General features: G+C 66.1%; 1 protein-coding gene across 1 annotated transcript; it reads left to right on the top strand.

Annotated features, from left to right (window-relative positions):
* Positions 1 to 2,465: 2,465 nt before the first annotated feature.
* Positions 2,466 to 12,127, top strand: MKNK2 (MAPK interacting serine/threonine kinase 2). Its single transcript, XM_032846993.1, has 14 exons — positions 2,466 to 2,589; positions 2,726 to 2,861; positions 6,070 to 6,157; positions 6,254 to 6,355; positions 6,441 to 6,538; positions 8,377 to 8,456; positions 8,677 to 8,750; positions 8,999 to 9,103; positions 9,207 to 9,262; positions 9,348 to 9,443; positions 9,826 to 10,020; positions 10,331 to 10,495; positions 11,257 to 11,300; positions 11,539 to 12,127. Exons 2-14 carry the CDS (start codon positions 2,811 to 2,813, stop codon positions 11,774 to 11,776), a joined length of 1,392 nt encoding a protein of 463 aa, XP_032702884.1. The 5' UTR covers positions 2,466 to 2,589; positions 2,726 to 2,810; the 3' UTR covers positions 11,777 to 12,127.
* The last annotated feature ends 523 nt before the right edge of the window (positions 12,128 to 12,650 follow it).

The raw sequence follows: 12,650 nt of genomic DNA, 5'->3' as shown, positions 1-12,650 counted from the left end.
CCACAGGGCGAGCAGGGGTTACAGGACTCCGCTCACTGGGTGGGCAGAAGCAGGGGGTCCCTTGGGGGGGGTGTGAGCCTGCCCCCCCCCCGGCAGGAACACCGGGTGAGGTCCGGGGACATTTGTGGTTGTCATAACTGGGTGTGCTGGTGCATCAGGTGGGTGGGGGCCACAGTGCCCAGGACGGCTCCCACAGAGAATGACCGGCCCCTATGTCACTAGTGCCGAGGGCAGCCCCTGTGGGAAAGATCCCAGAGGTAGGGGCCAGCCCCCCGCCCCTACTTCCCATCTACAGCACGGCGCCCGCGGAGGAAGCAGCTGTGTGGACTGTGTGCGGGTAAGGCAGCTTGTCTGAACAGCGCCCAGAGCTGGGGACAAGCCTGCCCCCTCCCCCACCGGCCAGGCTCCAGGATCAGGACCCCAGGACCTGAGCTTGGCTGCCCTGGGAAGACGGGCCAAGGGCAGGCCTTCGTTCGTGTCTGCTCCCCGAGGTCCGTGTGAATGGCAACCCCCGCAGGTCCGCACAGGAGGGTGAACATGGCTAAACACCCACCCTGCGGTGTGGACCTCCTTCACTGCTGTGGATTGAATCGCGGTCCCCAGAACCCAACCCTTGGAACCTGTGAATGTGGCATCTGGACACGGGGCCTCGTTAGGTGGAATTCGTTAAGATGAGGTTGTATGGGAAGGGTGAGGGCAGAGTTGCCAAGCAGACAGCTGCCTGAAGCGGGGGTGGGGACCCCGGCAAGGCCTCTGGGGGCCTAGGGACTGTGGCACTCTTGAAGACCGCCAGCCACCAGGGAAGCCGGGAGAAGCAGGAAGGATCCTCCCTGGGAACCTTCCGGGAGGGTGTGGCCCCGCCTAGACCTTGATTTCAGACTCCTGGTCTCCCGAATCTGAGAGCAGAAATTTCTGCTGTTTGAAGTCTCCTGGTGTGTGAGAAGTTAACACACTTCAACCCCTGTACACGCAGACACAGACACACACCCCTTTGCACACACACGTGTACACACACTCAAACACACCCAGTCTTTTCAGCAGTATTCAGGAAGCACTTGCTGTATCCCAGGCCCTGTGCTGGGCTCTGGACAGCCCATGGACAGATATGTGCTGTCATGGAGTTGAGCTTCTGAGGAAGGACAGTGGCCCTTCCGTACCCACCTGAGCCCGGCAGGGGATAGAGAGGGCCCTGGCCTGAGGGCAGGAGTGGGAGGGGACAGCTGGGAGAGGAGGGAGGGAGAATGAGGAGACTTCTCCCAGGCAAGCAGGTCTGACGGCCCCACCCCAGGCACCTGGAGCAGACCTGTATGTCTACACACACACACACACACACACACACACACACACACACACGCAGGGGGCGGAGATGGGGCGGGAGTGGGGGGCTGGTGCTGGCTGAGGTCAGGTGTGGCCTTGGCGGGGGCACATAGGGGCTGCCCCACTAGAAGGGGACCATTCAGCTTCACGTCAGTGGGGCCTGGTTGGGGGACAACTAGGTATGGGAGGCAAAAAGCCTCTAGTAGGACAAGCAGCGTGGAGGACAGGGAGGTTGGTCCAGCCCACAAACGCGCACTTCCGTGTGCCCAGGGTACGGGAAGTCTGAGGGCTCTACAACACAGTGCTTTGGGGACAGGGAGCTGGCCTAGCTCAGGAAGGACTGATTCTACCCAAGTCCGGGTCAGGGCGGGGGCTGGGGGGCAACAAAAAACCCCCTGTCCTGGCTGCCCCCAACCTTTGGGCTCTTTCTTGGTTCTGGGCCCCTGCTCTCTCTGAAACGTTCCTTTGCAGGACTGAAGGAAGGTCTTTCATAGATCTGTCCCCATCCCAGTCGTTCTCTTTCTCTGCCAACTATAGGGCAACCCCCTGGGGGGCTCCCTGGAGGAGGCAGCTGGGGCTCAAAGCCTTTTGGGGTGCACCAGCAGGACAGCCAGATCCAGGATCAGGGAGAGGCACCAGGGGGTCATGGCAGCTTGTAGGATCAATCAAGACAGAGCCACAGCACGTTCTGGGATTGGAAAGCTGCAAGAGAGCCATGTATGTTCTAGGAAAGGGAAGTCGCCCAAAGGAGTCAGTGTATCCCAGGCCCTGGCCGGCTTCCTGGGGGTATTGCCACATGGCAGAGCGCGGCTCCAGCTTGGCGCCAGGGACCCACGGGCCTCCCAGGCAGGCAGCCCCTCCACCACCCACCCACACCCCTGCCGGCAACGGTCAGCAACCCTCCGGATCCTTCCCCCACAAGCCCCGCGCACCTCACCGCGCAGGCGCGCGGACACCCCTCACGGCCCGAGTGCGCAGCCGCACTTGGCCCGAAGGGCCCTCCAGCCCCGCCCCCGCTGAGCGCGTGTGGGAGGGGCGGGCGGGGGCGGGGCATGCATGTGGGGCGGGGCGAAGCCTGGCCTATAAAGGCAGCGGCGAGGCGGCGCGCCCGGCTCCTCTCGGCGGTGGCGGCGGCAGCGGCCCAGGCAGAGGAGTCCGCGGTGGTGGCGGCGGTGGCGGCGCTGTTCCCCGCGCGGTCCGCGCAGCGGGCTCCGGGCTGCGTGTCTCGGGCGGCGGCGGCGGCAGTCCGACCCCGGCCCGAGCCCGACCCCGGTGAGTGCGGCCCGGCGACCCTGGCCCGGTCCCGACAGGGTCTCGGGGATCGGGCCCCACGGAGCGTCGGCGGCCCGGGCTCCCGGCGCTCTGGCCGCAGCTACTCACGCTCTCCTTTGTCTGCTCCCGCCTGCAGGGTCCCTTCCCCGGCCGCCCCCCGCCCACGGGCCGCCCCCCCGGGCCCGCCGTCCCCTCCCCCGCTGGCGGGGCCCGGACAGAAGATGGTGCAGAAGAAAACAACCGAACTTCAGGGCTTCCACCGTTCGTTCAAGGTGAGGGCCGGGTGGGCTTGGGGTTGCCTGGGGCTGGACCGGTCGAGTGGCCGGTGCGGGGCGCGTAGCCCCCCCCTCAGGATCCCCCCAACTCTGGGGCTCGTGCCTGCCTTTCTCCCTGCATCTGGGGCTGCCCCAATCGCGTGTGCACTGGTGGTGGGGGATGGTCAGTGGGCCACAGGCCAGGCCCCAGCACCTTGGGGACTGTGGGATCTTTCCTCCAAGAAACCCAAGTGGGGCCGGGGCCCGCAGCCCCTAGGGGCACCTGGCTGTTTGTCCCCTGCAAACCCCAGCCAGGGAGCCTAGCAGACCACAGTCCAGATGTCTGGGCCCTCAGCCTGTGGGTCTGTGGGGTCTTTCCTCCAGGGATCTGAGGTAGGGCTGCAGGTCCCCAAAAGCCCTCCTAGGTGGTCTACCGAACAGGGGAGTGGATTGGCTGCCCCCCCAGCCCTGCACCTCCCAGACACTCCAGGCCCAAGTGCTATTTCCTGTGGGAACGGGAAGTTTCTGCGGTGGCCCCGCTGCTGCAGCCGAGTCCTGGTCTCAGATGAGCAAGTTGGCGTGGGGGGGTGCGGGCAGGTGCTGGGCTGGGGCCCCGCAGGGCTGGCTCAGGGGACGCAGTGATGTCAACGGCCGCCCCACCCCGCCAGCCGCGTTATGTAATGGCTTCCCTGGGCCTCCTTGGGCAGAGACCTGTTGCCCTGTAAAGAAGGCAGGACCTGGGTGTGTGTGCAGGCGTGCGCACGCGTGTGTGTGCGTGTGTGTGTGTGTGTGTACACACAGGCGCGCGGCGCACCGGGGTGGGAGGAGCAAGCTGAGACTGTTTGGGTTAGAATTCCCAGGCCTGTCCAGCCAGCATCTCAGGCCAGCGTGCCCCACCCCTGCCCACATGCCTGTCATCTGTGCGCTTCCCCCACACACCCCAGGGCAGCAACAGCCTTGGCACATCCAGGTGTCCGGGGCTGGGCTGAAGTGGGGGGGGGGGTGGACCTGAGATGTCACTGGCAGTGGTCTGTCCCCTCCTGGTGCTGGCCAGTAGCTGAGACAGGGTCAATGTGAGGGGCTAGCACCGTGGCCAAAGCAAACTCGAAGTTTCTGGATGGTTCCAGCTGCCTCCTGCCAAGGCCTGCTGACTGGAGGCCTGAAGCCTGCCCTAGGCCCAGCCCACCCACATTGCTTGGGACCAGAGGCTTTGCCCAGGTGGGACGACAGGAGTGCTGAGGGGGTGGGAGGAGCACTGGATGGGGAGCCTCAGCTCTGAGATGGCCCTCCCGGCTACTCTAGGACTGTCATCCCAGTACACTAAGGTTGCTCTCTTGGGCTGGGGCCAGCTCCCACCCCCCCACTGTCCAGCAGCGGCTCAGCAGGGACAGGTTTCTGCCAGCCATCTCCCAACACACTTTCCCCATTGTAAGCTGGGAAATCGGACGCCCAGAAAGAGCAGGGGTTTGCCCTGGGTCCCCCCAGCACATAGTGACGAGGACACGGGAGCTGGCTCTCCCTGGGGGTGGCCTGGTCACTTTTGCTGTCTCCATGTCAGAGGCTGGGACAGGTATGTGAGGGCGGCGAGGGGACCCAGTAGGCACCTAGGCTCCTCGCGCCCTCCCTCCCATCTCCCCTACAGATGTTTGTCGGGCCTGGGGCTGAGGTCACTAGCCCAAGGTGAGGTGGCTGGTGGGTGACGGTGTTGGCTGCTGAGTGTGGGCCTCTTGTCTTATCATCCCTTCATGTGGTTACCCTGGAGCCCCTCCTTCCAGGTGCGAGGAGTAACCTGGCGCCTGGGGAGGAGTCTTATCGGTGAGCTGATTGCTGGCGCTCCAGCCTGCTGTCCGCCTGCCTCCCCACAGGGGCTGGAGCCCTCAGTGGGCCGGGCAGGGCCAGTGGATGAGCCCTGAGCAGGCTGGCAGGAGGTCTCCCTTCTCCCCGCTCCCCTGCTCAGCCCGGGCCTCCTAGCAACTATCTGCAGGGCGGGTGGGGAGGCTGGGAGGGCCCCTGCGTGTTTTACAGCCGCTCCCTCTGACCTCCACCTGCCCCCCTCTGCTACCGTCCTGACTTCCGGGCGTCCTGTCTGTAGGAATCTGGCCCAGCTCCGGGCCCCTCGGGGTCTCTCTAGGGCTTTCCTGGAGTTTCTTCTCTGGATGACCCACCAGCCAGATAATGGCCCCACTTGTCGTGAGGCCCAGGGAGGGCTAGTGACTGGGCCTGGGTCACCCAGCATCAGCAGCACCACCATGCAACAGAGGCCCCCCCACGCCCACCCGAGGCCCTGGCCACCTAGACTACTGGGGAGCGGGGAGCTGAATTAGAGGCGGCTCCTGAGGGAACCTGGCTGTGCCTCAGCCTCCAAGGCCGCTCACCTCATGCTGGGGCTGTCCGTCCTCACCCTGGACCATGTCCTCTGCAGAGAGTGGTTCCAGCAGTCCTGCGGGGCATACGGGATGGTTCCTCCAACCCCCAGGCGCCTTCCTTCCCCAGTCGTGGGGGCTGCTGGGCAGCCTCGAGTGGACCTCTCTATCACGGGGCCGCTCTCGTGGCTGGGCGTGGGGGCCTGTGAGGGGCTCTGTCGGGGGGTGAAACGGGACAGTGCCGGCTGTGGCCTGGGCAGGGCCAGGCTGAGGGTGGCCGGGGTTTACACTCTCTCCCGAGGTCTTGGAGGCCCATTTTGTGAGCCTGCAGAGTCTGGGGGAATGACACTGTGGGACTGGTGACAGTGGGACCACAGAGGGAGCAGTATGTGGCCAGGAGGGCAGTGGCTGCCCGTTCAGCAGAGGGGAAACAGACCGGAAAGTCCAGGGCCTTGCATGGGAGGCCGTGGGAAAGCAGGCAGGGCCGCCCCTGCTGGGAAGCCCGCCTAGAAGCCGGTGACTCAGCCCCTCCCACTGATGGCCTTGCTGCCTTTGATCCCGGGCAGCACAGGGGCCAGCCGGCTCCGTAGCTTGTCCCCACTCTGCAGCGGTGAACCACTAAGGTGTGAGGCACGGCCGGGGCACCACGGTGACTCACGCCCAGCCCTCTGCCCGCTCACGGGCCCTCCCCACACCGCATCCCCTTCCTGGACGCCCCAAGGGCCCTGGGCTAGGTGGTGGGGGGAGTGGTGACCATTTCCTCACAGTCCGGCAAAGTCAGGCTTTGTTCCCCTTGACTTATGGACACAGGGTGGGCCGCTCTGGGCGGGGCCTGAGCACTCTCGCCTCTCCTCCTCCTACAGGGGCAGAATCCTTTCGAGCTGGCCTTCTCCTTAGACCAGACCCATCACGGGGAGCCCGATTTCAGCCTGGAGCGCCCTGCCCGCCCTGGTGAGGCCCTGAGAGGAAGGGGGGCTTCCCCGGGAGCTGTGGGGGGCCATTGCCTGCTGGGCAGGGTGGGCCTCACCTCCGGGTCTCCCAGTACAGATATGCCCGCGAGCCAGCCCATCGACATCCCGGACGCCAAGAAGAGGGGCAAGAAGAAGAAGCGGTGCCGGGCCACGGACAGCTTCTCCGGCAGGTTCGAGGGTGAGTGGGCGCCAGCGGGGGCGGGGCAGGGAGCGAGATGGGGGCCAGCCTGGGGCAACTCTCACGACCTCCTCCTGCTCCATAGACGTCTACCAGCTACAGGAGGACGTGCTCGGGGAGGGCGCCCACGCCCGAGTGCAGACCTGTGTCAATCTCATCACTAACCAGGAGTACGCGGTCAAGGTGAGTGCCAGCGCCCGGGCGGCTCCCCTTACCTCCGCCCGCAGCGCCTGGGATCTGGCACTGGCGGAGGGTGGCAGGAGGAGGGGAGCTGGCATTCGAGCCCCTGGGCCAGCAGCTGGGGAAAACTAGTGTCTAAAAATGGCCTTAGGGCCAGTGAGTCAGGCCACCCCTGGGAATCTAGGTCAGACTGACCTGAGCCCCCAAGGCTGGGCAGGAAGTGATCACAAGGGCCAGCTCTCTACCAGGCTGCCGGGGGCTTCGGTCAGAGCTGGCTCTTGTCTGCTGAGTCCCCTTGTGCCATTCCTCAGGAGTGACAAGTAGCTCTCCACGCTGGTCACAAGAATGAAAAGGTCACGCTTTACTTGGGGCCCAAGGAGGCTTGGCATATGGGGAAACCAGGGCAGGCCCAGAAGGACCTCTTGGGTGTTCCCATGTGGCCCCTGACCCACGGTGTGGCCAAGTGGTCTGGAAAACTTGTGTTCCTGGGCCAGGTAGTGTGACCCTGTGTTCTGAGAAACCTTCCTGTGATCCGTGGTGACCCTGCCTCTGGGTGGGGTGGGGTCCGAGGAGGCTGGCAGCCCAGGCTGGGGGACCAGGTGCCGCGGGCACTGGATGGTTTGTCTCCAGCACTTTCTGCACTGGGGGATTTCCTGCTCGGGACCCTGCTGGGCAGCCTGGCTTCCTATCACTGTTGGACACTGTGGCTTTCTCACGCTGTTGTGTGACCTCCCGTAAACGTGGGGCCCATGTTTTCCTCCACAAAGGCGGGGTCCTAGCCAGACTGCCCAGAGCTCCTCCAGAGGAGGTGGCTGCTGGCGTTGTGTCAGGAGGCCCTGGAATCTGGTGGCTCTGCCTCTCGGCACAGGTGCTTGTCACCAGACAGGTGGCACAGGGCATGGGCTGGGCCCTGGCAGCAAGTGGCCATCACGCCTGCCTGCTGCAGGAATGAGCTAGGGGGACACATCATGTTCCCCCACAGGCCAGTGTGCCAAACAGGGAATTCTGGGCCGGATGGTGACCTCACCTGCCTCACTGGCCCAGGGAGAGGGGGCCAAAGATCCAGCCTGGGGAGAGGTCCCCAGTGGGGGCCAGGGCTGCCCGGAAAAAGCCAGCAGACATCTTTTTTCCCCACTTCTGGGAGCGAAGATGGCTGGGGCACCCTCCGGTCCTCAGAGCTCCTGGTTGCCTGAGGGGATTGGGGACAGAGGCTGGCTTCTTGAGGCTGAGTCCCAGGGGACTATGCCTGCTCGTTGGCAGGAGGGCCCATCTGGTCACCCTGAGGGACCCCAGGCAGCTGCCCAGACAGTCGTGAAACCGGAGGTGAGACTTGGCACTGAGGCAGGCAGGGACAGCACGGCCGGTGGCCAGGCACCCCAAGGCCCCTCCAGTCCCCTGGGTGGGTTGGGAGCCCACTCAGTGGCCACCAGTGTCCCGGTCAGGGAGGGGAGGCTGCCCAGTTCCAGGGACCCTGACACCCTGAAGGGGCATTCTGTAGGAGCCCCAGACCCCAAACATGCCCCCGAGGCCTGCGGGGTCAGGAGTGGAGAAGGCGCAGCTCTTTCTTTTCTCTCTCTGGCTTGCTTGTGCAGCTTGTTTCTCCCCTGGTGCCACTTGGGAAACATGTTGCCCCTCCCTCCCCCCAAGCTTGTGGTGACGCCATAGTTCTGACTACTGGCGAATTCTGGGCCCCAGAAGAAGAACTCAGCTTCTTAGAACTTAAGATTTGAGAGCTAACGGGGTCCTAGGCATGGCACAGGGTGAATTTCGGGTAGGGGCCTGTGGGCCTTGGAGGGTCTGGCTGACGCAGCTGCTCTGGCTCCTGCCCCACCCCCTTCCAGATCATCGAGAAGCAGCCGGGCCACATTCGGAGTCGGGTTTTCCGGGAGGTGGAGACACTGTACCAGTGCCAGGGACACAGGTAATGTGACCCACCTGGCCACACACTGGGCTCAGAGCCAGCTCTCCGTGGATGAATGGGCCTGAGTAGCTCGTCGTCCCCAGCAAGCATTACAGGAGCGTCCAGTGTGTCCCTATGGGCAGGGTCTCCTGTGGGCAAGAAGGGGTGGGGAAGGGCCGGTGCACAGGGGCGTCAGGAAGCCTTTCTCCTCTCCTGCCTCTCCCAACTCCCTGTGCCCCAGGAACGTTCTAGAGCTGATAGAGTTCTTTGAGGAGGAGGATCGCTTCTACCTGGTGTTTGAGAAGATGCGGGGCGGTACGTAGGGCCTGGGAGACCCTTCCCGCTGGGTAGTAATGGGCTGTGGGCGAGCCACCCGGCAGGACTTCCCAAAGCTGCCCCTCCTGTGCACGGCTTGTGGGGTCTGAACTTGCTGTCCAGGCTTTGGGCCCCAGGAGGCCAGAGTCAGAGTGTCCCTGTGCGGGGGAAGCGGGAGCTGCTGGGCAGTGGCCTGGAGGCGCCCAGGTGACCGTGTGCGCTCTCCCTCCACTGCGGCCTGGCCCCAGGCTCCATCCTGAGCCACATCCACAAGCGGCGGCACTTCAACGAGCTGGAGGCCAGCGTGGTGGTGCAGGACGTGGCCAGTGCCCTGGACTTCCTGCACAACAAAGGTGTGTGGGGTGGTCCCCAGGGGCGGCCCGCCTGGCGCCCGGTCTACCTTCGCCGGGACTCCCGGAAAATGCTCCCGCGGACTCGCCCTGGTTCTCTCTGCAGGCATCGCCCACAGGGACCTAAAGCCAGAAAACATCCTGTGCGAGCACCCCAACCAGGTGAGGGCGCTGGGGAGCGGCCCCCTGCGGCCGGGGCGGGGTGGGCCTGGACCCCCGCCTCAGGGCCTCTGCCCACCCCTCGCAGGTCTCACCCGTCAAGATCTGCGACTTCGACCTGGGCAGCGGCATCAAACTCAACGGGGACTGCTCCCCCATCTCCACTCCGGAGCTGCTCACCCCGGTGAGCCGCGGGCGCGCCCAGACCCGCTCCGGGGCTGCGGTTGCGTAACCTCGAGGTGCTGCCGGCCCAGCGCCGCCGAGCTGGGGCTTTTTGCCTAGCAACAGCCGCTGATTGGCCCCGCGGAAGGGGGCGGGGCGGGGCTGGCTCCCGGCCGCTGATTGGGTGGTGGGGCGGGGCGAGCACCTGCCACCTGTTGATTGGGTGGAGGGGCGGGGCGGGTGTCCTAGCCCGCCTCTGATTGGCCAGGCGGGGGGTGGTCAGGGCGTTGGGCGCTGCGGCCCCGGTGACCCTGCGGCGGGGCCCTCACGTGACGCTGGAAAGTCCTGGCCAGCGCCGCCGCCCATCCCCCTCGCGGGCTCCTGACGCCCGGTTCCGCCCGCAGTGCGGCTCGGCGGAGTACATGGCCCCCGAGGTGGTGGAGGCCTTCAGTGAGGAAGCCAGCATCTACGACAAGCGCTGCGACCTCTGGAGCCTGGGGGTCATTCTCTACATCCTGCTCAGCGGCTACCCGCCCTTTGTGGGCCACTGCGGCAGCGACTGCGGCTGGGACCGCGGCGAGGCCTGCCCGGCCTGCCAGGTGCGCGGGGACCCCGCAACCGCCCCCTGCGCCTCGCGGGGGCCCCCGCACCTGCCCCGTGTGCCCTGTGCGTCCCCTGCGCCCCGCAGGGACCCCACAGCCGCCCCGTGTGCCCCATTCACCCCGTGGGGGCCCCACACCCGCCGCACCCCACGGTGTGCCCAAATCGTGGGTTGGGCCGTCTGGTGTCGTCGTCCCGTCCGGTGTCGTTGTCCCCCCCACCCCCCAGAGCTCACCACTAAGCCGGAGGCGAGCCCAACTCTGGGTCCCGGCAGCCGACCCTTCGCTCCCTTGCTCCCCTGCCCCGCAGAACATGCTGTTTGAGAGCATCCAGGAGGGCAAGTATGAGTTTCCCGAGAAGGACTGGGCCCACATCTCCTTTGCTGCCAAAGACCTCATCTCAAAGCTGCTTGTCCGCGACGCCAAGCAGAGGCTGAGCGCCGCCCAGGTTCTGCAGCACCCTTGGGTGCAGGGGGTGAGTGAGCCCCACGAGGGCCTCCTGTTCCACACGGCCTCTGGGGGCCTGGGGAGGGACTTGGGGTGGGTGTCTGGGAGCCTTGGGGAGCTGCAGCGGCTCCCGCCCACCACGTGGGTCTGGGGCTCTGTCTGGTGGCGGGGCTTGGGCACAGCAGGGAGATGGAGCAGTTGCCACCAGCCAGGGCTTGGGATTGCCTGTACCACTCGGTGAAATGCTGGGCCTTGTGCCCCAGAAGCACCGAGGCCCTTTCTGGCCTGGCCCGCCTGCCCGGAGCAGCAAGCCAAGGTCGTTCAGGGGTCGGGCAGGCCGCAGGCCTCTGGCGGAGCCTGCCAGCCCCCAGCCCAGCTCCCTGTCCCCACCCAGCTGGGGAGAGCCTGCCGGTTTTCTGGCCCGCGGTCAGCGAGCGTGGCTGCCAGTCCAGTCCAGTCCAGGGCAAGGAGGACACAAGGGCAAGGGTCTTAACCAGAAATCGAAGTTGCACTGGGACTCCCCCGGGAGCCAAGCCTGGGGCTCTCCTCTCAGGGCGAGCCGCTGGAGGGGCACCTGTGCCCTTCTGGCACATCAGGAGACCCGGAAGTGGACGCGGGAGGGGGCGGGGAGCAGGTCCCGTGGGCCACTGCTGGACTCCCGCGCCCTCCCGCCCGCCTTGGCCCGGCTCAGTTGCCGCAGGTGCGCCCCTTGACCCCTGGCCCCAGCCAGCTGGGCGCAGGGGTGCCGCTGGGCGCTGCTCCTGAGTCCCGGCCGTCCTGTCCTCACAGTGCGCTCCGGAGAACACACTGCCCACACCTATGGTCCTGCAGAGGTGAGGCTGCCGGGGGCCCGAGTGGGGGCACTGAGTGGGGAGTGGTCAAGGTTGGGCGTTCAAGAAAGACAGGAAGTTTTCTGTCAGTGGGTGGGCTGGGGCGCCATCTGCGTGCCGCTGTGGCCGTGATGGATGGAGCCTCGGTGGGAGGCTGCAGCCCCACCCCCAGGGTACTGCCCAGGGGATCAGGGCCTGCCTGGCAGCCCCCCGCCGACCTCCGTGACCCCCCCCTCCCCAGGAACAGCTGTGCCAAAGAGCTCACGTCGTTCGCAGCCGAGGCCATCGCGGTGAACCGGCAGCTGGCCCAGCGCGAGGAGGATGCGGCGGCGGAGGAGGGGCAGGGCCCGCCCGTGCTCATCCGCGCGGTCTCCCGCTGCCTGCAGCTGTCCCCGCCTGCGCAGAGCAAGCTGGCCCAGCGGCGGCAGCGCGCCAGCCTGTCCGCGGCCCCCGTGGTCCTGGTGGGCGACCACGTGTGACCCCTCTCCCCTGTACATAGGTCACTCCCGCCCCCCCGCCCCCGCCCTATCACATCTGAAGAGGTTTTTTTAAGCTGTTTCCAGCCGGTGACCGGCAGGCTGCCCTCCCCTGGCTGGGCTCCCAGGCGCTGAGCTCAGTCCGGGGGTCTTTTTATATGAGGTTTTTGCTGTTGGGTTTTTTTCTCCTTTTTTCTGCCCCACCCCCATCTCTCCCCCCCTTTAAAGGTGTTAAAAGCAAAGCAGGCGCCTGGGAGAGGATAGGGGAGGCTGCGTGTGGCTGGGCTTGCTGGTCCCTGCTGCCCCGGCCCCGAGGCTCGCCCGTACTGTGAAAGGTCCCCGCCCGCCCACCCGCCCGCCCCGCTGCGACTCAGGAGAGGAGGGCGATTGTCGTCTTCCAGAGCTGGGGGCCCAGGAACGTGCCCCTCCCCAGCCCACACAGTATTTCAGGGACGGGCCCGCCCCACGCCTCCCCCTAGTGACCCAGCAGCTCCTTCCCCCTCACCCCAGAGACACCCTGGTGGCTGGGTGGGGCGGGGTTTCTCAGGTCTCCCTTGTAGCGGGAGGGGGCCTGGGTGCGGGCAGGTGGGCTCCACGGCTGCCCGCTGTGCCCCCCCACCCCGCCTTGGACTGACAATCGGGGCTCTCTCAAACCTGGACCTTAAGCTGCAGCTGATCTCGGGTGGGGGGTGCACCCGCTGCCCCCCCCCCAGGATGGCGGTGCCGCAGGAAGTGGGAGGGGCTGGACAGACGCCCGTCAGCCAACGTGGGGGTCCCAGAGACCCCCTCCCTGGGCACCCGAGTGCCCCTTCTCAGGGCTCAGTCTGACCACGGCCACGTCCCGCCCCTTGTCGCCCTTGGGGTCTGGTGTGGAAGC

Source organism: Lontra canadensis, unplaced genomic scaffold (genome assembly GCF_010015895.1).
Source record: "Lontra canadensis isolate GAN:19392208 unplaced genomic scaffold, GSC_riverotter_1.0 scaffold184, whole genome shotgun sequence".
NCBI lineage: Eukaryota > Metazoa > Chordata > Mammalia > Carnivora > Mustelidae > Lontra > Lontra canadensis.
The sequence above is the reverse complement of the archived record's forward strand: the minus strand, read 5'-3'. Positions and strand labels throughout refer to the sequence as shown.